At 39.6% G+C, this 24842-nt stretch overlaps 1 protein-coding gene across 2 annotated transcripts in view; it reads right to left on the bottom strand.

Moving 5' to 3' along the window:
• MAMDC2 (MAM domain containing 2) overlaps positions 1-24842 on the bottom strand; it is a 125144-nt gene that overhangs the window by 60956 nt on the left and 39346 nt on the right. For both annotated transcript variants that reach the window (XM_015594463.2, XM_025051394.1), the window contains exons 3-5: positions 6590-6861; positions 5039-5123; positions 1671-1808 (exon numbers count right to left, since the gene is read on the bottom strand). In XM_015594463.2, the coding sequence (XP_015449949.1) occupies positions 1671-1808; positions 5039-5123; positions 6590-6861 (495 nt within the window). The remainder of the gene's footprint in view (positions 1-1670; positions 1809-5038; positions 5124-6589; positions 6862-24842) is intronic.

The following is a 24842-nucleotide window of genomic DNA, read 5'->3' as shown; positions in this document are numbered from 1 at the left end:
CTAAATTCAATGTGCTTATAAGTATTCATTTTGAAATAGAACTCAATGAGTGCTAAATCTGATATTTTGATGTACAACATTAGGTAAAGAAAGAAGAGTAAAATATTAGAACTCAAAGACAGCTTTGAGATCATGGAACCCAAACTCCTCATTTGCAAACAGGCCAATGGAGACCCTGAGACGTTAAGGGTGATACAAAAGTAATAATGTCCAAAGTAGTACAGCACTCTGGTAACTGGGTCTGGAGCACAAGCCTTATGACTCCTAGCCTCGTCCTCTTTCTCTATCCCCTGTTGACACAAATATGATCAAAATATTCTGTGATCACAAATGAGAGTGAGCAAGGACTAGGGAGGATACACTCTTCAAAGGGTAGATTACATTCAAGCAACACAGACAAATAGTTGATTTGACATTAGTCCGCAGGTCTGTTGTCTCTCCCAAGAAATACATGTTCTCCCAAGCCAGCTGGTCCTCACATCGCTGAGGATGAAAAATGATGCACTGAACAAGTAATCAATAAATCATGATATTAGTTTCCCAGAGGATCTGACCTTGGAACTAATTTTTAAGTGACTGGGAAAAGTTCTTTAACACTTCCCCATACTTAAGTTGTAACTCTGTGATAATGACACCAAGGTTAATTTTAATGTATCAGTCTTTCAAGATTCTCTGTACTCTTCATAACTAGATTTTAAAGATATGGCAGAAAAACAATCTCAAAATTAGCCTACTTTCATAAATTAAGAAAAAGTCATCTAGATTTTCTTTTTTGAACCCTTGAGACTGTTAGTTGCTTTATTAATTTAAACAAAGATCTCAAGAAGTGGTGACGTTTTACGGTTTTGAGTTAACCCAATTGTCTTTTCAAATACTCATTCAGATTTATGTATTAATCTATCATGATTGGTTATCATTCACTCTACACATAACACTAATTTGTAGCGTGGTTCCTACAATGGCCATAAGTGGAAACGGGCTGTGTGTCTTTAGGGCCAAAATACGGACATACATATGGAAACCCCAATATTTTTCCATTTCCAAAAGTGCTAAACCTTCCTTACTTTTAAAACAAAGAAGTGAAATGTTTTGATTTGTTTTCAAATCTCAATTCCTTATGTAAGTGATCCTAGTCTTATTTAAAGAAATCGTTTCTGGGGCATTCTTTTGCTCTCTTGCTCTACCTTGCCCTTGAGAACCGGCTCACGTGACCACTAGGGGGCCCTGCTGCACACCACATTCAGGATTAATCTTTGGTCTCGGCTCACCTCACTGCTACTTGGGATGTTCTTAAGAACTTGTTTCCATCATTCAATCTATTTTTAGAGAAAAATGACCTAGGATTATTCCAGCCTTATCTTTAGAATTAAGAAATCCTGAATGCCAAATAGATAAGAAGATAAAGCATAATATGGAAATGAGACAACAGCGAGACCAGGTCACAGGTGAAGAAAAGCCTTTAACTGGGTGGCTTTCCTCTTAGCTATAGCTCTTTTGTCTGAAATTTGTCTTTATCTAACAGCTTATGCTTCCCTACTCTTCCACCAGGCCTCCTGGTCTCTCATTCATCCTCCTGTCTCCTCCCTTCTCTGTTGACAGAGCCCCAGTTAGGCCAATGCAGGAGGGCAGGAAGAGAATGCAGAAATAGTTACCATTTTCCCCCAGCTTACCCAGTTCATTCCTGAAGGTGTGATCCTGCGGGAGAATGGAGTGGGAGTTTCGAGTAGTTCCTCCTCCGACAAACCAGTTCACGTTGGGGTTCCAGCGGTTCACAAAGCCACAGAGATGATTTTCTTCAAAGTCACATTCTGGCAGAAGAGAGATAAAAACACATCTCATGGAGACATAGTCACCCCTGGGTACACCCATATTCACTAAAGAGTCTGCTTTTAGATATAAAAATATGTTTCTCACTCCCTTTGCCCACTGGAACATTTGCACCAGATCCCTGGCATGACATTAGTCAAGAAGAAAGATCCTGTAGTGAACAGAGATTGTAATTTATCATCGCCTTTCTGGATTGTGGCCCTTCCACTTATTAGCCATCTTGCATGCAGAGAGTGACTCATTACCTCTCTTAGCCTCTGTTTCTTCATATGCGAAATGAGGGCAATGTTCCCACCTCATAGGGTTATTATACATGTGGACAGCTCCCAACACAATGCCAGGTGTTGGTGCTTGGTAAAAGCCAGCCATTTTTATCATCCATCTCTGTTTCAAACCACTGTTTAGGGCTATGCTCTTAGTTCCAGAAATTTTATCCTCCACCTTTTCTCGCACCTGGTAGCCCAATCTTCCATCTGCTTCTCTCCTGATGGTGGACAAAACATGCAGAGCTAAGGGGCATGTTTCCTAATGCTAAAAGCCTCTGCTTCTCTTATAAACAAGAACCCAGTTAGAATAGTGAGAGAAGGTATGTCCTAGGCTCTGGGTCCTTCTGTGTCTACCCAGTAGAGAAGAGATAGAAGATAAAGAGACTCACCTCCACCCCACCCTATTTTAGTAGCATTGACGTGTTTGCATGGATAAATCGTTCCCAGTCAACAGAATGCTGTAGTGGGAACAAAAAACTCACCAGCCAGTGCCTTCACTGTCCTCCATAAACATCAATTACATATATGAAGTGTGACTGTGCTGGCTATCTCCCATTAGCCCTTCCAAATCCACCCTCCTTTTTTTCACCCTGCCCTGTCCTCCAGAGGTTGACCTGTGTAGGCTGTATCATTGAGCCTCTCTGCCTTCTGGTTATCTGTTGGATTCGACCAAAGGAAGGTTGGAAAAGAATGAGGTTTGGGGTGTTTATTCCTTCAGCATCCTCCCTGCCAGGTCACCATGGGTCAGCTCTGTCCCTCTACTGAGGACACAGCTCTTGTCAAGAAGCTCTCACCACACAGTTTCTGTCTCCAGGTTCTTGTAACCCTCTTCCCTTGCTCGTTCAGATCTAAAGATGGTAGCAGCTCATGAATCATCACTGTTACTAGTCCTGGATCACCACGCTACCCCTCTCTGGTTTCCCTTACCCAATCGCACCTTCGTAATACCTTGCTAAATTTTCCTCAAATTACTCAGGTTGAATGCACCCTCTGTTTCCACTTTCCTGCCAGGACCATGACTGATATAATTATTGACATGTTTTTACATTAGCAAGCATTGAAAATTTTTAAGATTTTCATTTGTAACTTTTCCATTGCAGCATCTGCTAACCAATGTTCAACATGCAATGCCAAAGACTGCTATGGAGTAAAATAAAAAGCAAAATACCCTTTAATGTGTCCGGCGCTCTTATAAGCGCTTTATATGAATTAACTTATTTAATCCACAAAACAACCCCATGAAGTAGGTACTATTATTAATGCTGTTTTAAAGATAAGGAACTGAGAGTAGCAAAGAGAGTGCACAGAAAGAAAGAAGAGGTCAGAGTGTGAGTATAAATTTAACAAGATAAAAATATTGGCACGCCTTTGTTTTTTAAACAAACCAGAAGTCAACAAGTGACTTGAAGGAAGCCAACTGACATTTCTCGAGTGTCCGGCACCGCATGAATAACCTTCATATCCGTAATTTCCTTAGTCCCCAAAGTAATCCTATGAGGGAAGCATTTTATCCCCAATGTGCGGGCGATAACATAGAGGCTGTGCAGCCCTGTGAGCTGACTGAGCCAGCAAGTGCTGCTCCACCTGACGTGTCTGACTAGTCAGCCAGTTGTCTGAGACCTATGCAGCCACCACATGGTAGCTATGAGAAGGTCAAGGAAGGGAGCTTGGCTGTCACATTCTCAGTCTGTTTTCTTTCACTTGCATTAGCGTCATCATTGGAAGGTCCAAACAGAGAAGTGAGATTCTGGGAATTAGCAAACTCTCTTTTGTGTTCAAAATCACCTTTGCCTCTTTCTTCCTTTCCACAGCCATTCAACCTCCAAGTACAGTCAGTGCTGAAAAATCTCTCAAATCTACCACTTTTTTCCTATTCCATCGCCAAACCCAATTTTAGACCCTCATTATGTCCCCTCTGTCAGGTCACAATCACTCCCTAAGGGGTTTCCTATCTCTTACGTATTTTCCTATCTCTTATGTATTCCTATCTTATGTATTTTCCTTGTTTCTAACGCATTTTCCAAGTGGCAGCCAGAGTCATCATCTGAAAAAACACAGCTGCAGGCCCCTCCCCTGCTGACTGACTTTCAGTTCCTCCCAGGCACTTAATTCATTAATCCAAGCTCCACAACCTGGATCCAGACTCTTCCTTAACAAACTCCCTTAGCTGTCCTGATTCTCACTTCAAACGCCCTACTCAGCTTCTTGCCTTCGTGTGAGCATGCTCTGCACTTTCTCCCCACTGGATTCTTCCGACTCTACACCTTTACTTAAGTGAATTCTGTTTCTTCCTGAAACACTAGTTTAAATGCATCACCTGATTTCAGTCCTCTCCGATTTCCTCCCCTCCCCCCAAACCTCTACAGCACGACTTGTCTTTCTCTAGCAATATTTATCATATTTAGAAATAGCTTAAGGAGTAGACAAATGAAAGGTGAGTGACCACAGGACATGGACTATGTTTTCCTTCCCCCTCTCAGAAGCTGGCACATACAAGGCATCAAACCAACCCTGCTCAAGTAGAATCTAAGTGACAACTGTGAATATAAAGATAGGAGCAACGGTGTGCGAGAGAAAGATGGAATAAAGTGAGGAGAGGTGGTAATATGACACCTGCTTTTCTGGAAAATGCTACAAAAAGCTGAGTTCACAGCAAACTGGAAATTATTTTTATTAGAATATGCTGAGCTTAAGGCAGCAACTCAGGTTATAGTTGCTGCATCTACTTTTCTTTCATTAATCCAGCCAGTCCAGGCAAACTCTAATGAGCCTTTTTATGCTAAAGACAGAGAAACAAAACACGCCATTCAAGTGAACCTACCAAAGAATTTAAACTATTATGCATAATGCAGTGCATTCTATAAAATACTTTGCCTTTAGTGTTGATTCAATTCCCTCTGGCAACAGTTGATTTTAGAAAAAGATTCACGTTCAAACTCACTTACCAATACAGTAGCCGGTTGTCATTTTGATTTCAAAGAGTGCAATGCTGGCTGTGTTTCCCTGTCCTAGTACACCTTCTATTAAAATCTGCAAAACACATGGAAAAGGGAGTTAAACTTCAAAACATCATGTTTCTTCGCTTCAGTATTTTAGCTATTAGGAACTATTCAGCAATTCAAGGCAAAATGAGATTGTCTGTCTCAGCTAATTGCTATTCGATACCAGTCTTATGATGGACTTTATAAAAAGAATGTGTGTTCATATATTCTTAGAACTTTGAGGTGAGCAAGATGTCCAATATAAGGTCAGAGTCAGCTGCCTTCCACTGTTACTCCAAGCACCTTCTCCAGTGCTTGCGGTAGCACCAACTGGCTGTGGATGATGAGGAGAGCTTGTTTCTCTGGGGAAATCCATTCTGAGAATGATCAGGAATAGAAGGGAGAGGCTTCAGGGGGGGAAAAAAAATCCCTTGAAGGAGGAGGTAGGAAGCATAATTTGACTAGCAGTGGGAGATCTCTGCATGAGATGGAGGAAGCTCATAAATCAACTAATTGCAGTTTCTATATTGCTGAAAAATTTGAAAATTTTACACAAACAGAACCACAACAATTTATGTGGCTGGTTTCAAGTACTGTTATGGTTCACATTTGGTTTTGTTTCTAATGCTATTTGCTTTTCCTTAGGTGATTTTAGCCCGATATTCTGTAACCATGTTGGTAGATTTAGAGTGTGATATACTGTTGGGAGGATGTTGTGAAACAGGCAACTCAGACCCTCAGTGCTGCTTCCCTCTGGCTGATGGGGAGGGACTACAAACAGACATGGGCAGAGGAGGTTTGAAAACTTTTTAAAGAAGTGGGATGGGATAGGAAATTGAAAAGGGAGTTAAGAATTGAGAACATTTTCATGAAGCCTCCATTGTATACTCTGTGACATACTCTCACTAAATATCAAACTTTATGGCCAAGTGAATCCAGACCCATCCTCCTTCCCTACTCCAATCCATATCCAACTTTATCTTACACACTCTACCTTCCTTTTCCAAAACTTCCAGTGGAACAATTTCAATCTTTGAAAAGGAATCAGAGTACGTCCTTTAAGTAACTTTCCTTTTTCAAAGTAGGAAAGTACTTTTCATTTTTCCTTTTATTATGGTTAATGTTTTGTTTAAGATTTGTAGCAAACAGACCATTAGGAAGATAACATAAACATATATCACACGCAACTTAGAAGGATGAAATAAAATTATAAGAAAGGAGAATGCTCTCTTAAAGCCCATTAGAAAATAAATTTCCATTGAAGAGATTGGTTTAAGTCCCATTTAGATTTGTACTGAAGTCCCATTTAAATAGATAGAAAAGAAATCTGGAAAGAAGCTCTTTTAAGGAATAACCAACATATTAATTTCCATTACTAATATTCTTCTCTGATGCAGCTCTTGTAAAATGTCATATCCTAACACAGGAGTTAACTAACTTCAATAACGGAAGTTTTTAGAAGATCTCAGAATAGCGACAGGTAAGCCTTGTACCTTTTTCCAAAATTCTACCTGCCTTGAATTTCTTGGAACTGTTTTGCAAATCAAGGCTGGCTATGAGCCAGCTGTCTGAAGGTTCCTTAGCTGACCAAAGCAAGCGATCAAAGCTTTCATCTTCAAATCTCACGTAGAGGTTCAACTGGCTGGGATCTGATGAAGACCCAGAAGATGTGGTTATCTGGTAGACCAATCGGAGGCAGCTCCATTCCTCAGCCTGTAAGTCAGAACTTAGCAACACAGCTTTCTCCCCCTGTTTAGCAAAGGAGGTGTCCACATAAATGTAATGGCCTGGAAAGAGAAAATAACACAGGGAGGGGATCAATCTTCTGCTGGCAACTCAAGAAACTACACAACTGTGGCCCAGTCAAACTGAGGGCAGGTACAGCCTGCAAATGCATTTTATTAGCCCCCTGAATGTTTTCTAATTGCTGGATTTTCGCCTTCTTGTGAAATTCGGAAGGTCCAGCAACACTGAGGCCACTTATACATGATACACGACAACAACAGGCTGGAGCTGAGTAGTGCTGCCTCTTCAGAGGGTGGCAGGTAAGCTCCACTTTGCAATAATCCCTACTACTCCTTATCACCTCCTGACATTGAAGCGAAGTGTCTGTTGCCTGTTATTATCTTATACCAGGCCCACTTAGCACATTTCATTCACCTACCTGGTGTTTATATGCATATGAGTTTGAGAACCCAGGCTAAGGGACTTCAGAATCCGGAGGAACAGGATGAATAGGGGAAACACCCAAGACTGGAGCAAATTCAACCTTCTCCTTCCATGGCTCCCCTCACACCTAATGATTCAATCTGCATTTAACTTGCATTATTATAGTAGCTTGAATTGGTTTGGTTCCCTCAGATCTTGGAGCCTAACCTGAAAAAGATCATTGTAACCTAATTTCTTATTCATTAGGAATAAGACTCTCCTTAGAGTTTCTAGACTCCTCCATAACCAAATCTCATAGTTCTGATAACTAAATGAGAAAGCATATACAAAACATGTAGGACAGGGCTTGGAAAGCAGTGGGCAGTCTGGGACTAGCAATCATCATTTCCTTCTCCTCCATCCCTACCTCCTTTTTCTCACTCCCTCCTTCTTCCTTTTTCCCTTTCTCCTCTGTCTTCTCCTTCCCTTCCCCCAACTCCTGATTCACCCTCTTCCCTGTCCTTTGCCTTCCCTCTCTCCATCCGTCTTCCCTCCTCCTGCACCTTTTCTCCCATCTTCCTAATATTGACAAGTGGTGCTCTGCTGGCTATGCCAGGATATAGAACATGTGTGTGTGTGTGTGTGTGTGTGTGTAAAATTGGAACCAAAAACCTTAGCTTGAGCCTTCCAAATCTAATTCTGGTCATCGGCTTCCTACAGCAGTGATCTGATTGCCTGTGGGTCTGAGACCCACTGCCTTTCTGGCCTGCAGACCTTCATGCTTGCTCAGAGGTTCCCACATTTAGTGGCCAGCACCTAACCTGCTGTCTTTCATCATGTAACCACCCACTCCACCCCTTGCATTTTGGGTTCCCCAACACAAAACTCTTACTAGAAAGGCCCTGAAATGCCTCTTTGCTTTGCTTGTTGTTAATCAGTCCCTCCCATGCTTGTTGTTGTAATTGTCAATCCTAGCCAGGACCCTTGTCTCCGTGGTGAGTACTGACACGCCAGCTGCAGCGCAGCTAATAACCATCATCACAGTTGGGACACAGTGAGGGCATTGTCTTCAGGGAGACTCCCTTGCCTGCGAAGGATTTCAAGATCCAGATCTATCTTCAGCTGGCAGTCTTCTTAACATAGCAACCACCCACTGGGTACAAATAGCAACTGCTTCTAGATGCCAACCCAGGCCCCTCTGTGGAGAAATCTGGCCCTTGCAGTAATCGCCATCAACAGCATTGCCTCCTACATACAGTGAACGCTCACTGTGAACCATGTACTGTTCTAAGTGCTTCACACACATTTACTAGCTGTGGGGCCTGTTGGGTTTTGATGTACTAAACTGAGGATCTTGATGCCAACCCTTCTTTTTTATTTTTTAATAAAAATGCTGCTTCATCATGACATGTATGAGCACTATCTTCCATTCGCCACTTTCTGCTTTGGCCTTAAAAGAAGGGACTCTAAGTAGGCTGGTAGTTGGGGTTGGAGGGTGGGGATGAGGACTGGGAGAGATCCTGAGAGCATTTCAAACCTTTCCTAAGGAAGTAGAGAGTTGGTACATGGAGTATAAAAGAGGAAATAAACAAAGAAAGTGCTCACTGGCTCTTATAGAGGATCAGATCCCGTGCCAACTTTGCTGCCAGCTGAGGCCCACTTCTCCCTGGGACACTTCCCCGACTTCTCTTGTTCTCCTACTCTCTCTTTTCCCCATTCCATAGATCTCAAACCTGAGCCCAGAGTCACCAGGAGGATTTGTACAGATTGCTGGGTACACTCCTAGAGTTTCTGATCCAGTAGACCTTAAGTGACACTGCATTTCTAAAAGATTGCATTTCTGAGAAGTTCTAGGTGATGCTGATGCTGCTGGTCTAGGGAACTAAAATTTGAGAACCACTGTTTTACCATATGTGACAGAAACAAGACCCATTCTCTAGACACCTCTTATTTATCAAAGAAAAAGCAGGCTACTGTAGCAAGTAAAGGAGGAAGGAAACAGTTGTACTTCGAGGTAATGTGTGTTATAGCAGGCTCACAGAGTCCATGAGTATTTTGATTTTACAGTGACCGTCATAAAAAAATCTCTCTTGACATTCGCTCTCACTATATCAGATTTTATTATAAGGATATGCTAATGCTCTCGTGTTAAGACTCTTTGAGAGCACATACTATATAAAGTGTGCTATTTAAAATACCTTGATATTACACAGTATGAAAGTTGGTGCTTTTTACTGAGTGATTTTGACTCTCGGACATAAATGTTGGCTATTTCAAAAATTTGCGATTTTGCATGTAAATTACAGGCTTCAAGTTCACTTTTAGGTCATGCTGTGTGAATGTACCTATTAGCTGTATTATGACTCACCTAAAGATTTATCTATTCAACTGATTTTGTATCCACTCCAAAGAATAATGCATTTTCCTAGATCGAATAACTAGCTTAAGTGGTACTCACTTGTACTACCACTGCCAAGCTCAAGGCAGTTTTTCTCAATTTATCATTACATTATTTTTTCTGCTCAGCCTGGATATAGCCTCAGAATCCTTCTAAACACAGTGCTTCATGTAGCCATTACTAAGCAATCCGAGTTGGCCCTTGAGTTGAAATTGTTATCCTGGCTGTGGCTTCAGTGTCAGAGTTTATTTTATGGTCATGTTAGAGCTAAATTGAACTAGAAGGAACATGGCACATTTTAAATGAGTTTTAGTGATTGAATAAAGAATGAGGAAGATATCAATATCAGGGATGGTGACTTAACCTGGACTGTCACTAACAAAATTGCTATTGTAGAACTTGATAACATTGTTGGTGAGTTATTTCTTCTATTTTAAAAAGAATCATTTTACCACTGAGTGTGTGTTGAGGTTTTCTTTGTTAAATATTACATTTATTCCACTCTCATGAGAATGACATCTGGAAGTTAATCTTGGACACAATTTACATACAATAAAATTCACCCTTTTAATGAAATCCAGTGGTTTTTAGTATATTAATAAAATTGTGCAACAATTACCACTGCTATTTCTGGAATCTTTTCATTATCCCAAAAGGAAATTCCATACCCATTAGCAGTGATTCCTCATTTTTCCCTCACCCTAGCCTCTGGAAACCACGAATCTACTTTCTATCTATATGGATTTGCCTATTCTGGAAATTTCGTATGAATGGAATCCTATAATACGTAACATTTTGTGACTGGCTTAATACCGTCAAGGTTCAATATGTTGTAGCATGTATCTGAATTTCATTCTTTTCTGAGGCTGAATAATATTCCATTTTATGTATATACCACATTTTATTATTATTTATCCACTCATCAGTTGATGAACATTTGAGTTGTTTCCACCTTTTGGCTATTATGAATAATGCTGCTATAAACATTTGTGTACAAATTTTTATTTAAACATAAGTTTCAGTTCTCTTGGGAGTATGTGTAGGAGTGGAATTGTTAGGTCATATGGTACCTGCATTTAACTTTCTGAGGAGCTGCCAAACTACTTTCTAAAGTGGCAACACATTCACATGTCCACTAGCAATGTATGAGAGTGACGATTTCTCCACATATTCACCAATATTTGTTACGCTGTCCATCTTTTTTTTTTAAATTATAGCCATCCTAATAGAAGTGAAGTGATATTAAATTGTGCTTTTGATTTGCAGTTCTCTAATGACTAATGATGTAGAGCATTTTTTGTATGCTTATTGGCCATTTGCACATCTTTGAAGAAATGTCTAAGTCTTCGCCTATTTTAAAAGTTAGATTACTTATCTTTTTGTTCAGTTATAAGAGATTCTACATATTCTGGACACTAGATCTTATGAGATACATGATTTGCATTTTTTTCCCCCATGGTAGTCTTTGAAATACAAAAGTTTTAAATTTTAATGAAATCCAATTTTCTATCTTTTCTTTGATTATGTGTGCTTTTGATATACTAGCTAAAAAACCATTATCTAATTTAAGGTCATGAAGATTTACACCTATGTTTCCTCTAACAGTTTTATAGTTTTAGCTCTTTGATCTATTTTGAGTTAATTTTTGCCCATTAAGTTGTCTTAGCATCCTTTTTGAAAATCAACTGAGCATAAATAGAAAGACTTATTTTTGAACTCTCAAATCTGTCCTTATACCAGTACCACACAGTCTTGCTTACTATAGCCTTGTATTAAGTGCTCTTTGTTTGTTTGTTTTTGTAGAAAGTTTTGAATTTGGGAAGTGTGAGTCCTCCAGCCTCATTCTTCTTTTTTGAGATTATTTTTACTATTCTGGGTCCCTTGCATTTCCATATGACTTGAAAGATCAGAATGGGATAGGGCAAGCTAAAACAACACAAAGCTCACTGTTCTTAATGATATTCAGTCTTTTCCCCTAAATACTTCAGAATGGTGCAAGTCTTTGGTTAATTTCAAACTCTTAAAAAGCTGATTTTGACAATTGTTGCCAGTGATTTTATTGATTTTACAGGGACAGGATTTTCTGAAGTACTTAATCCACCCTTCCTGCTGGCATCACTCCCTTCTCACTTTTTTTTTTAACCAATAAGAACAGAAAACAATGGTTCAGAGATGTTAAAGCAAACACAAACAAATAAGAAGAAGGCAAAGAATGGCAGAAATCACATGTGGATTGGGTTGTTGACTATGACGCATCAGGCATCAGACCAAGTGTCTCAGGGAGATTTACTAGCCACATTGGAGACACAATGACAGGAAGAGAGGAAAAGAGCTTCTTCAAATGCTGCTGCTTAGGCAATTTGAACTGATTTAGGAGACATTTATTGGAAATGATAAAATCTCTATAAAGGGTCAGAAAAGGGCCATACACTTCCAAACAGATTTTTTTAAAAAGTAAGTCAGCAATCAAAACCAATAATTAAACCATCCTGCACAAACGGTCAGGCTCCACGCGCCTCAGGGTCTGAACACATCTTCTAGTCACATGCATGCATCAGAAAACAACAACAGAAAAAGCTTTCCTGTTTCAATGAAGTCAGACATAGAAAACTGAGTTTTGAGGTCACAGCTAGAGCTCAATGTATTAATGATTTCTAACAGCCAGTGTGATAGGCACAGTGTGATAGGTCTAAACCCCAGGCCATCACTACGGCACTGTGGCCATGGCAGGAGTCACATAGGAACTTCTTAGCATCCCTGCAATTCTATTTGCTAATAAATGTACTGTCCTTCAGGTGTGATGACCATGCTGGGTGACTGTGTGGTTCAGCGGATCCCGCCCAGGATTTGCAAAGTATAACCTTGGTTTAAAACTTTCTCAAGCATTCGCTGTGTCATCAATTTCCTTATCTGCAAAATGGGAATAATAAAACAGTAGAGTCCTATTATATGTACATTCAATATTTGGGAAATCACTCAATGTACTCAGAAAAAAACAAACCAACTGCAAACAATCCAATCATTGCAATATATACTTACACATATGAAGAGAAAATTCATACAAATAGCCACTAAATAAAACCTATGTTATATATTTCAACACAAAAAGGAAGACTGGCTGTGTTGTACATAGAAATGGTATAATATATAGAAAACCATGTACAGTGTGTAATTAATTTAAGAAACTTTCAAGGGCAATTTTGACAGTATCCAATTTTCACGTTTTGTGCTGACTTTAGAAGGTAAAGTTCAAGTGAAATATAATTTCAAATCTATCAGACTGTTGTGAGAACGTGAAGAAAATGATATATATAAAAATGCTTTGTAACTGTCATGTTAACTGTTAATTCTCTTTTCATCATCAGGGGGAGGAGTCCTTTAGCTGTTGCAGGGATAGTTAGAAATTTATAGTCTTGCTTTTCTTCCAATGTGAACCAAAAAGGGAAACATACTAAACCTGACAAACACAGGAAAGGCCTGCATGGCGGGCATTACAAACTCAGAGAGAAAGTAACCATCTAGGATTATCTGAACATCAAAATTCCTAAGTAAAAGCAGGCCACAGCAGGTAGTCACATCTCAGGCCTGTAGTTTCCTTGACAAAGGTCAATCTTTACCTTAAGTAAGCCTGTCTATAGTTGTTTGTTTTTTTTCTCTTTTTCTTTTTCTTTTTTTTTTGCATCTAAGGTAACATACCTCTGAAATGTCAGAGTAATCTTCTTTTCCAGATCCCTCAGGGGACAACCACCCACACCAGAGCAGGTTTGGACATTTCTACTGTGACACCAATATAGTTCAGAGCTGACATTTGTTCAGGAAGCAGACCAGCAGCACATTTTCAATGCTGATATAAGAACAGTCTTCATTCACTTCACCTTAATTGACTTTTGGATGTTGAAATCTACACTTTTATCTCTTTAGGGCTGGGTTCCTCCTGGCTACCCATCCTTAGTGGTTTGCCATCTCATAGCTAATCCCCTCTGGCTCTCACCCAAGATTAATCATCATCTAAAGTGGAATTCAGCATATTTACCCTTGGTATGATTCTGACTGAAACCTCATGACCCAGGTCTAATAACAATACCTAGCTCTTAGTACCTTGTATGTCTGAGACTAGAACACTGCCTTCTTTTGGGCGGCTTCCTTCCTAGGCTGGAGTTCAGCCCCTGAACTCAGGCGAGGACCTTCTTACCAGATTTCTTGAATGCCCTACTGCCTGACCCCCTGGATTGGGTCCTGCCTGTGGAAGCAGTACAGTAGAGTAGTTAAAAGTGTGTTTATCATGCCAGCCAGATGTTGGTTCAAATCCCAGTCACACCATTTACAATCATGTCACTTTGGGCAAGTTATTCCTATTGTCTGAGGCTCACTTTCTTTATTGGTAAAATGAAGATGCTAAAACACTGACTCTGCCGAGTTTTAAGAAGATCAAATAAGATAATGTAGGAAGGCACTTAGCACAGTGCCGAAGAGAACATAGTAAGCTCTTAATGTTAGCTTTTAGTTTTCCAGATATCCAATCAACATGCCATTCCTGATAGTTAGCCCATCTCATCATCTTATATTGGACCTCCCTGATACTAACTGCTACTTTTTCCACCTGCTGCCCATTGTCCTGCCCTTCTTACATCAACTTCTGCCCACTGTATGGAAGATCCATTCTCTCCTGCTCTCCTGCTATGGGCACCTCTTTTTCTTGGTCCCAATGCCTTCCAGTCTGTTCCATCCCAATGTCCAACTGCATTCTCCGCTAAGACAATCATTTCTGGAATCTATCATTTGATCAAAGTGGCCTGGACAGTAACATGAAAAGCATCTAGCAAATGTTCATAAAGTCTTTTGCAAAGAACCAGATACCTATTGTGGAGAGAAGATACCTCCTTGGAACTGCATCCTCAATTATGTATAAGCCGTCAGCTTACATTTTGAAGGAATCTTGCTTTCTTTGCACATCAAAGACTTTCCAAAAATTAAAAAGTCAAATTTCTAAATATATATATAGAAAATGCAGTGAGTATAGAGGGTCTCAAAAACAGTTGATTGTTTTATTAGAAAATAAATGATGTAGCATTCCTCAAATGTCAAAAATGGTATTAAATATTTGGGATTGTTAAGATCTGATCTTTTTTCCTCAATCAATAAAATTCATAATTATGTATAAATCTGCTGATTACCTCTGGCAGAAGAATGTTCTGTTCTGAAATTATCTAAGAAAAATCACAAATTTCTATGACATGAATAAAGTATTCTCACCTTCTTTTGAAGTTTCCGACTTTACTATTATACTCTGTAGTTTATTTAATAAAATTTTATTCATATGAAATTGAACAGATTGTATGAATTCATCTCAAATTACCAATTAAGAAACAAAGATTCAAAGGGAACGACATTCATTGTGTTACAAACACTAGATTCTTGACATACGTTCTTTCCATTTAAAACTGAGAAATAATCTTATCAGGTGGGAATTACCACTTTACAAGGGAGGACAACAGACTCACAAAGTTTAACTCAGCAATCCAAGGTCACAGCTAGCAAACCAAAGTCTCGCTCCAAGCTCATGCATTTCTTCGTACCATGCTGCCTCCAAATACTTTCTTGTCTGTCTCTTTATTAATTTATCTTTTCATAATTTTATTCATTTTCCTATAGAGGTAGAGCAAAATTGTTTGTTTGTTTTCCTTATATCGGGAAGTTGCTGGGATGCATGTTTCTATATGGAAGCTCATGCAGGCTTTTCTACAGATACTTTTCCTGTTATAATATAATAACGGATTAACTTTTCTACCACATTGCTTCAAATCTGAAAGGTTTTTAAACATATCAAGTTTTCTAATATTAGGGTATGTCTTATAATTGATCTATAGTAGTTTACCCCAAAAGGACGTTAACAAATCGATGTTTAAAATCAATGGATATAGAATAAGATATTTGCACCTGCACTTTAGTTAGTGACAGGGGACAGAGAGACTGCCTCCAAGTCTTTGGCTCAGGGGACCCCAGGCATTATCTCCTGTAGATACTTCTGGATAGTGGGGCAATATGGAGATGAAGGGTTATGGAGCCACTCAGCATGAGGGCAATAGTGGCAGCCCAGAGACCTATGAAGGCACAGTTCAGAGTTTCAGCCCAGTGACTTAAGAAGTATTTACTAGCGTGCATTGAGCAGAAGGTACTATGTGTGCATCTTATGCATAATCCATTTGCATGCTGGATTTGGCTCCCTAGCTGCCAGACAACAGGGTGCTCCATACTATTCAACAACAAAAAAGTCCACCAGGCTCCCAATCTCCCTGCTGTATTAGAAAAGATCTCTACAGGGTTTTGCAAGGCACATCCCTTTTCAGTAAATGTTTTTGATGAGAATGGCTTGTTTTCTTCTTTCTCTTTGCATACAAAGTCCCCAATAATGACACAGGTTCAAGAAATTTCTCATTCTCATATAACAAAACTGCATAAAGTACTGGTTTCTGGGTAGTCTCCATGGATAAGGAGATGAGGAGATTTATGAGATATGAGATTAAATCTAAATCCCCCAGAAATCAATGTACTGAAGATGGTGGATTCACAGTACAACTTCATAGCCGAGTCCTATTTCTGAAATTTGATGAGCAAAATGATCTATAATTGAGAAGTGGCAAGTATTTGGAGTCCTATCTTTGTCCCAAGTGGTAAGAAATCCCTCTTAGAATGAAACCTTTCTCAGCTTAGTGAAAAGGTTCCAGTCTGGGGAAACATTTCAATAGCTTTGTTTAAGGAAAAAGGAAAACTTGCATTTAAAGAGCAGTATAAAATTGCCTCATCTGAGCTTCAGCGCCATCCCAGCCCACAGAGCTGTGGGCAGGATAAACTCTTTTTCCTGAGGTGAAAATTGACTTTTCAGTTGTCCTTGTATTCATTTATAAATAAGATTTTACTCCTCCCACCAATGGAGCCAGAGCTTTGCCTACGACTTCAGAACTTCTATAGAAATATGTCAGGCCATGAAGGGATCTTGATGTTCAGTAGTGCCAGGGAAGGTTTTTCTCTAGCATCTCTTGAGATTAAAATTGTAGAAAACTGTGAGGCCGTTGAATCTCACTGAATAGCTTATCACCATTGATTAGCACCCTAGTCCTGGGAGAAGGCTATGGTAGCAAGTAGTGTCCAGCTTCTTCCTCTAATTGACTCAGCACCTTCTCCAACATCTGGGCTGTTTGGCTTTTGGGAAGTGAGGGAAATTCCCCCGGGAAGTTTATGGCTCTTTTCACGTTAGAGGTGGCCCTTCTATAAAATCCCATGGAAGTAGCATTAAGCTCTCTGACGCCCCCTTGATCTTAAAACGCATTCTTCCTCTGGTTTTGCTTCACCCTTCCAACTGCTACTTCTCAGTCAGCTCTGTGAAATTCTCCACTATGTTTGCCTCTTCAATGTTTGTATTTCACTGGGTCCAGGTCTGGTTTCTCTACTTTGACGAGTCTCTCACTGTGGCAGAACTGCTAATTGACTACCCAATATCCATTCTCTCCTGCTTCTTCCCCTAATTTGATTGGGGCTGCTGAGGTACCCAGGCAAGATATTGCCGTTGCCATGATACCCTTACACGCAGAGATAGCCAATGGCTAAGTTCTGGACAGAGATGTAAGAGAAAGTTGTTGGATGGGGCTTCCAAGAAAGCTCCTTAAAGATGGCCTGACTCAGCTGGCATGCTCCTTTGGTCCTTCTCCCTTCCTCTTTCTTCCCTTCTGAGGTGTGGAAGCCATGGGCTGGAGTTGCAGTGGTCATCTTAAAACAAGGGGGTGACAGGTAACCAGCTCATCTCAGTTACTCTGGGATTTTTCTGGTTTTAAAATGAAAAATCTCACATCATGGGAAACCCCTCAGACGCAGGGAAACTGACGCAGTTGGTCACTCTAGCAGGTGACGCTGAGGACTAAAAGCCATCACTGTGGGCAGGGTAGAAACACAGAGGGATTCTCACACACACAATGGACACTTCTAGCCGGTCTGGACTTCCAACCTTTGCCTCTTTCATTACAGAAGAGGAAAACAAATCCTAGTTTAAATAACTGTTATTTAGTTTTCTTTCTACTACAGACTTCCAAACTACCCAACTGATTCAATATCCCTAAAACTTCCAGCCTCATTTTATTCAGGTGGTTCTCAAGTCTATAGTATCACCAGCCTGATGCCTATGTCTAACTTCCTGCTCAGCATCTCCATTTCAACATGCCATAGACACTTTAGACTCATTCTCTGTCCCCCAAATCCTGCCCTTCTTCTGTGTTCCAAATCTGAGTGAATAGAGCCCCTGACTTTCTAACAACCACTCAAGGAATCTCAACGACTTCATCAATTTCTCTATCCCCTTCCTCCAAAATTCTATCAATCCCGACACCATAATTTTCTAAATTTCTTTCAAAGCCATCCATTCCACAGCTTCCCTCTGCTGCTCCAGCTCAGAACACCACCTTTTGTCTGGATTACTGCAATAGCCTCGCAGTAGGTCTTCCTGCTTCGGTCTCGCCCCACTCTAACCTGATCTCCACAGAGTGCTAGTTCTACTACGTCAAACTGATCGTATTACTTCCTGGCCTAAAACACTTGAGGTCCCCACTGAGGGGATGCCCACTGTCCTTCATTTGTAAGGCTCTGGTGTTCTGGCTCTCATCTTTAACTACCGCACCCTTTTCACAGTCTTTAGGGCAGGCATGGAATTTCTTTTAGTTCCTCTAAGCTAAGGCACCACACCCGCTCTCGCTTCCCCGCCTTCTCACATGTTGTTTTCTTTACCTAAGATATAAGATACTCTTTCATCTCCCTTCCTTCTAACATTCTGCCATGACCTCCTGCCTCCTTTCTTAGCTCACTCCTACACTTTGTTAATGTCTTAGCTTAACAGGGCCATGAAGTGTAGTTGTGCAATGTACAACCGGGACAACAGTACGTGGTGGTTCTGTTTAGATACTGTTTTTTCCAGGAGTACTTGAAGTATTCCCCATTAGGTTTTAAGCATTTAAGGGGGCGTACCACATCTACTTGCCTCCTAGTAGGATACTTTATATATTTTTTTAAATGAGTAAACTCCTTCCTGATGATAGATTTATCTTGTTATGTTTACTATAAAGCAGTGGTCCCCAACCTTTTTGGCACCAAGGACCAGTGCTCCTATGAGAATCTAATGTCTGATGATCTGAGATGGAGCTGAGGCAGTGATGGTAGCCCTGGGAAACAGCTGCAAATACAGATGAAACTTTGCTCGCTCACCTGCCGCTCACCTCCTGCTGTGCAGCCAGTTGCAAAGAGGCCACGGACAGGTACGTCTGTGGAAGGGGGATAGGCACCCCTGATATAAAGAACACATTAAAACTCTTTTACTATGAAGATTTCTCATTAGTTTTGAATTTTATAACAATTCTTCAATATACTCTTATTTTAGGAAATATGATATTTAATGAGACCTGTAATTTCACTGTTAACTCCCACTATTAACATGGAAACACAAATTCTCATTATGTCAAGATATACAAAAGATTATTAAAATGTACAATTCTGTGCCTTCCTGGAATGCAGAGTTTGTGGGAAGCATTCAGAAAATGTTTCAATGTGTGACATTTCTAGATTAAAGAGAGCTATAGTTTTATCAGCCTCAAATTTCCAGGAGCCCCAAAGTGCAGAGATCAGCGATACATCGAGAAGTGATGAGGTCAGCATTGCTGAGCCATCTTAAATGCTACTTCGGTTCCCCCTAACAACAGGAAAATTATTCTTGTTTCATGCCTAACACTGCAAAAGTAGTCTTAAAAGATTACAAAGCATTAAGCCTGGCAAAAATAAAACAAAGTCAAGAAGGAATCTCCAGTGTAAACAATCTGCCAACATTTGAAACCACTACCACAGATGTTTGTTCCACCCTTTTTCATAGGGACGGAGAAGGGTGTAGCTTTAAACCCTGCTGGCCCCAACGGCAGTTTTACAAGAGACATTTACCTTAGCAACTACCAACAGAAAACCAAGTGATAAACCCACTATGAAAGGTCATGGACGTTTGGAAAGGGAGCTTCACTTTATGCGTGTTATGTGATGTTGACTTGGCTCTAACTCCTGGTGACTCTATGAATAAGTGACATCCACAATGTCCTGTCCTCAGCGGCCCTGCTCAACTCCTGTAGACTCGTGCCTTTGGCTTCTTTTATGGAGTCAATCTAGCTCATATTTAGTCTTCCTCTTTTCCTGCTGCTTCACCTTTTATAGTATTTAACAAAAAGGTATGAAAATATAAGAAAAGGCTGCATTATCTGATAGTATTTGTTTAATCAAAGATCAGTTCTCAGAACACATTTTCCACTACATGACTTGCCAAGTGGGTAAGATATTCCTTGGCAACTTAGAAGTGTCCCCCTATTTAAGACAAAAGAAATATGGACGGTGATAACATCAGGGGACCACAGGTGACTGTATTCACTCTTCAGGTTCCCTAAGTGTACCTAGAAGAAATAGAGGATTCTTCTTCCATGGCCTGGGTGTTCATTTACAAGGAAACTTTTTTATTTTGACTTACAAGAGACTCTAACTCTCTATCTTACTAGTTTTGCTAGTACTATTGCCAAGAGCATAGCTGAATATTTTTGCTTATGCATTATGTAAGGCAATTTTGTCAAACAAAAAAAGTTATACACATTTCGGCTTCATTCAAAGCAGAATAAAATAGAAGTACCTATGAAAATTTCACCATGGTACAGGTAAATAAATCTGAATTTAAATATATTTTAAATATATATTTTTACATAAAATAGATATATATTTACTCTTCCTTGCACCTTCTCATTTCAAATTCTGCATTTTATGCTTATTATAAAGTATAAAAGCAAACAGGAGCAAAAATACTCAACTTAAAAAGAAAATATAGCTATAGAGCTATACACATTTCATTTTGTTGCACTACAGAGATGTAATTTAAAATGAATGAGCACAATAATAGGAACAAGAGTTTAAATGAAAGTAAACCCCATAATATCTGCAAAATGGGTGATTTGATCTAGATTAGTAGCTCTAAAACATTTTGTTTTCTAAGCATAATTGAACACGGAAGTTCACCTATTAACAGAGCAAGAGAGTGGCTGTGATTGCCAAGCTCTCTAAATAGTTTTACATAGTCATCTATCATCCAGAGCAAGTTTGCTTCCTAAGTCCATCCTCTCCCAGTTACCTCCTTTACGGGGGCCCCTGAAGCTTGTCCCATGGACCTGAGGGTGGTTTGGAAACCCCTTACTCAGACTGTCTTGGGGCTCCCCAATATGGCAGTCTAATAATATACTACAAAGCAGAGACACTCCCTGTCTTGCCCACTTCAAGCTGGACTCTTGCTCTTTTCATGTCTATTTTACTTAGTTAGCTGGGTATTTGGTCTAGTACGTGAATTCACTCTCTACATGTCTATGTAGGTAACATTCACACTGGCTAAGAAGTCCTCATTTATCAAGTAGTCTTTATTCAGTTAAAGAGCCAACGTGTTCTGCACTCCTAATCCAGCACTTTTCAACCAGGGAGACATTCATACTTTGGTTAAATGTTGCCATATTTTCCTGCTAGAAGTTGCACCAGTTAATGCTTCCAGCAGCAACATATGAAAGCGTTTTTCCCATCCTCATCAATCCAGTGTGTTTTTGAGCTTTTTGATATTTGTCTATCTGATAGATAATAGCATGCCATTGTAGTTGTAATTTGAATTTCTCTCATTATGAGTAAAGTTGAATATCTTTTTATATGTTTAAAACCCATTGGTATTTTCTTGTGTGTTGTCCTTGGCCCATTTTTCTATTCGTTTGTTAGTTTTTCACTATGGATTTACAGAAATTCTTTACGTATCAAGGACATTAACTCAAAATCTGTCTTACATGTTGTTTTCCCAGCTCATCATTTTTCCTTTGATTTACAGGTTTTTTTTTAAAATGCAGTACTTAATGAGTTTTCAAAATATATTAATGTAAGCATAAGGAACATTGAGGCTAGGGAAAAGATCATTTTCAATAGCATACACGATTACTACCAATAACTATAATAGCTACCATTTTCCGGAGGGCAAATTATGGGTCAAGCCCTGTGCGGATCACTTAAGTACTTATCTGTATACGTCATCGCAGCAGTCCTATGAGGAGAATATAATTGAGTCACTGTACCAATGGGTCCTACAATTTATTTTGGACCTAGAGGTGGACTGACGTAAAACAAAACCATGTGGAGTTTATCTTTGTTGTCTTCCCAAGTTTTCAGATGCCCTTTTTCTTCATCACAGCACTTCTTCACTTTTCTCTTTTCTCTTCTCCTCTTCTTCCAAGTCTCCACTCCCTTCCCCACACATCCTCTGTACACTCTGAGGAAGAGCCTATTTATAATTCCCTGGGTTTTCCTGCCAGCTCTTAGCTTAGGGTATAAACCGTTTAGTAACCCCAAACTTACAGAACATAGAGACAATTTTTTAAGAAGCAAAAAATTCAAATATATATAAAATTAGAGCTATAATAAAAAATTGATAGGATATAGTGCAGGGGGGACTTGAAGAGTTGGACAAAGTAGGAAGCTCCATATTCTGCCTGCTCATGTGTCTAGCTTCATCTAGGATGTGAAAAGCATCAGAAGGCCCCTCTGGAATTTGAAGCACTGTGAATTTTAGAGAAAAACTTGCCAGGATTTGATGTCAGAAGGTATGAGGTCCTGTCCTGATTTTACTTCTCTGTTAGCCATGAGTCCTAGGGAGCTAGTATGGCTGGTGGAAAGAGCATGATTTTAGAATCGGGCAGTTTTTACTCTGAATAATATTTCAAACAATCAGTCATGATTTCAGGAATTATTTAACCTCCTTCAAGTCTCAGTTCCTCAAGTGTAAAATTCAGATAATAATATGTTCCTTACAGAAACATTGGTAAAAATTTAATAATCTTATGCATAGAAAGTACCTGATACAGTGCCAGGTGTAATGCGCATCCTCAATAAAGCATGGTCTCAGATTTCATGCCTGTCAAATCATTATTATACTACTCTGTCAAAGAATTGTTATATTGAGGTCATGTTTATCAAAGTTTTCTCAATTCTATAATTCACGTTGCCACCTTTAGGTTTTACCATATCTATGTAACAATGGTACTAATATTATTGAATGTTTTTCTTTAACTGTACTCATCTTTGAAAAATATATTATCTTATCTGGCTCCTTAGCAGTATTATCCATAGAACTTGGGAGCTGCTGTGTATATTTTAACTATATACATAAATTACATGTCAATTATATCTCAATAAAACAGAGGAAAATATATATGTAATTATTAAAATAAAAAAATATGGCCATGTGCCACCTAAAATAATCTCATGAACTACTGTGGTACGCATACTACATTTTGGGAAACACTAATTTATGTGAAAGTTAGTTGTTATTATTATATTTTTAATGTTTCATTTTCAAGACTTAGACACTAATGGCCAGAGAGAGGGAGAAATGTGATCACAGTCAGCCAGACAATTTATTGGAAAATTGAGACAAGAACCCAAGTTTCTGAATTTCCAGGCACACATTTCCATGAGCCAGGTTTCTAAAATGCCTCTAGCTGAAGCCTAAATTAGAATCCTGCTGCAAAATTGCAGGATTAACATTGTGATATCCTAAAGCAATCTTGTTCTTCTCCTACTGTTGTTGTTATTTCTTCACCTAGGAAACCTAGGAGGCAGCCTTTCTCTCACCGAACATGCCCGAGAGTACACACCTGGGCTGACCTAGCTATCAGCCTTGCTTGGCATATAAAAGCACACCGCCCCAGGTGCAAATGGAATGGAGAAGAGCAGGGCAATGTGGGGTTGTCAACACTATGGACTGTTCATAGATTTTTCTGGAAGTTTTCTCACCTTGTTTGATCCTCTCCCAACCAAACACTTTCAAATATATCAAGCCCTCTAATGAATTATCTGGGTACTACTACCAACTGCCTCCAAAAACACAGGATATGTTTAAATTCTATGCTTTAAAAAAAATTAAGAAATCCCTATGTCCTCCCTAAATGAGCAATAATAAAATGAAATAGTCCATAATAGAGAGGAGTCTGGGGTCCTACAGAAGAGTATACGGGAAGCTCTGTGGTGAGCCCTCTTACCTGTTTCTAAGTAATAGCCTCAAAAGTCAATTAAGAGTTGAGGATGTTACAATAGATATGTGTCATTTTTACCTTCTCAACATGTATTTCCTCACAATTCTGGTTAACAGCACCCTGGTTTTCCTTGGGGAACCTGACCTTTCTTATTTTCAGTCCAAATGGTTTGAGTGCTGCCAACCCCACCTGACCCTTTCAGGGGCGGCCACATGACCCAGCCTTGACCAATCAGATCAATCACACCCTTTAGCCACAGTGATTAGTTCAGGATGAGTACACAGTCCAACCCAGGTAAATGAGGCTCAATGATGAGAATTTTTTAGAATTATTGTGAAAGAGACATTTTCTTTCCATAGAAACTATCAGCTATAAGAATATTGGATGCCTCTACCTGCTGGAGTCCATGTAGAAGGCCCCCGCAAAATGAAGCCAACACAACAGAAGCCAGAACCAAGAGGTATGAAGAAGGGAGAGTGAGCTGGATGGCATTTTTTAAGTTCTTAGTTGCAACTGAAGCCAAATATCACTGAACTTTTTATTTATTTTAGGTGATAAAGTCCTTTAAGTTAAGCCACTTTGAATTAGAATATTTTTTCACCTGGAGACAAAAAAGCCTTGTCAATGTATAAGTCAAAGCAAGTGAATGAAGTGTTGGTTTCAATCAGGAGAAAATGGGGAAAGAAAAAGAGAAGGCAGATGTTGTGAACTGGACAGTAGAAAGCAGTCAGAAGACCAGTTTCTTGCCTCAACTTTGCCCCTACTTAGCTGTATGGCCTTGAACAGTGAGTTAACTTCTCCAAGCCTCAGTTTCCCCATTTGTAAAGTAAAAGTGTTGAACAATCAATAGTTCTCAAGCAGAACTCTGCGAAGCCCTGAACAAATGCCTCAGGCGATGAGAGGGTAATGGGGATCCGAGTTCCCAGACTTTCATTCTGTGGGACTCGCTCTTCTTTTATCTGTATTATTTGCCATTACCTCTCATAAGGTTTTGTTGGAAGAATGAGTTCTACTGCTAAAATGGATTAGTTGACCATTCCATTTCTGTTTATACTGAAGTCTACATTGAGTCAAGGCTCAGCTGGGGCCAAGAAGAATGTGGTTCCTC

This window comes from Pteropus alecto, unplaced genomic scaffold, assembly GCF_000325575.1.
Source record: "Pteropus alecto unplaced genomic scaffold, ASM32557v1 scaffold95, whole genome shotgun sequence".
Lineage (NCBI taxonomy): Eukaryota > Metazoa > Chordata > Mammalia > Chiroptera > Pteropodidae > Pteropus > Pteropus alecto.
This window is presented reverse-complemented; position numbering and strand designations above follow the sequence as displayed.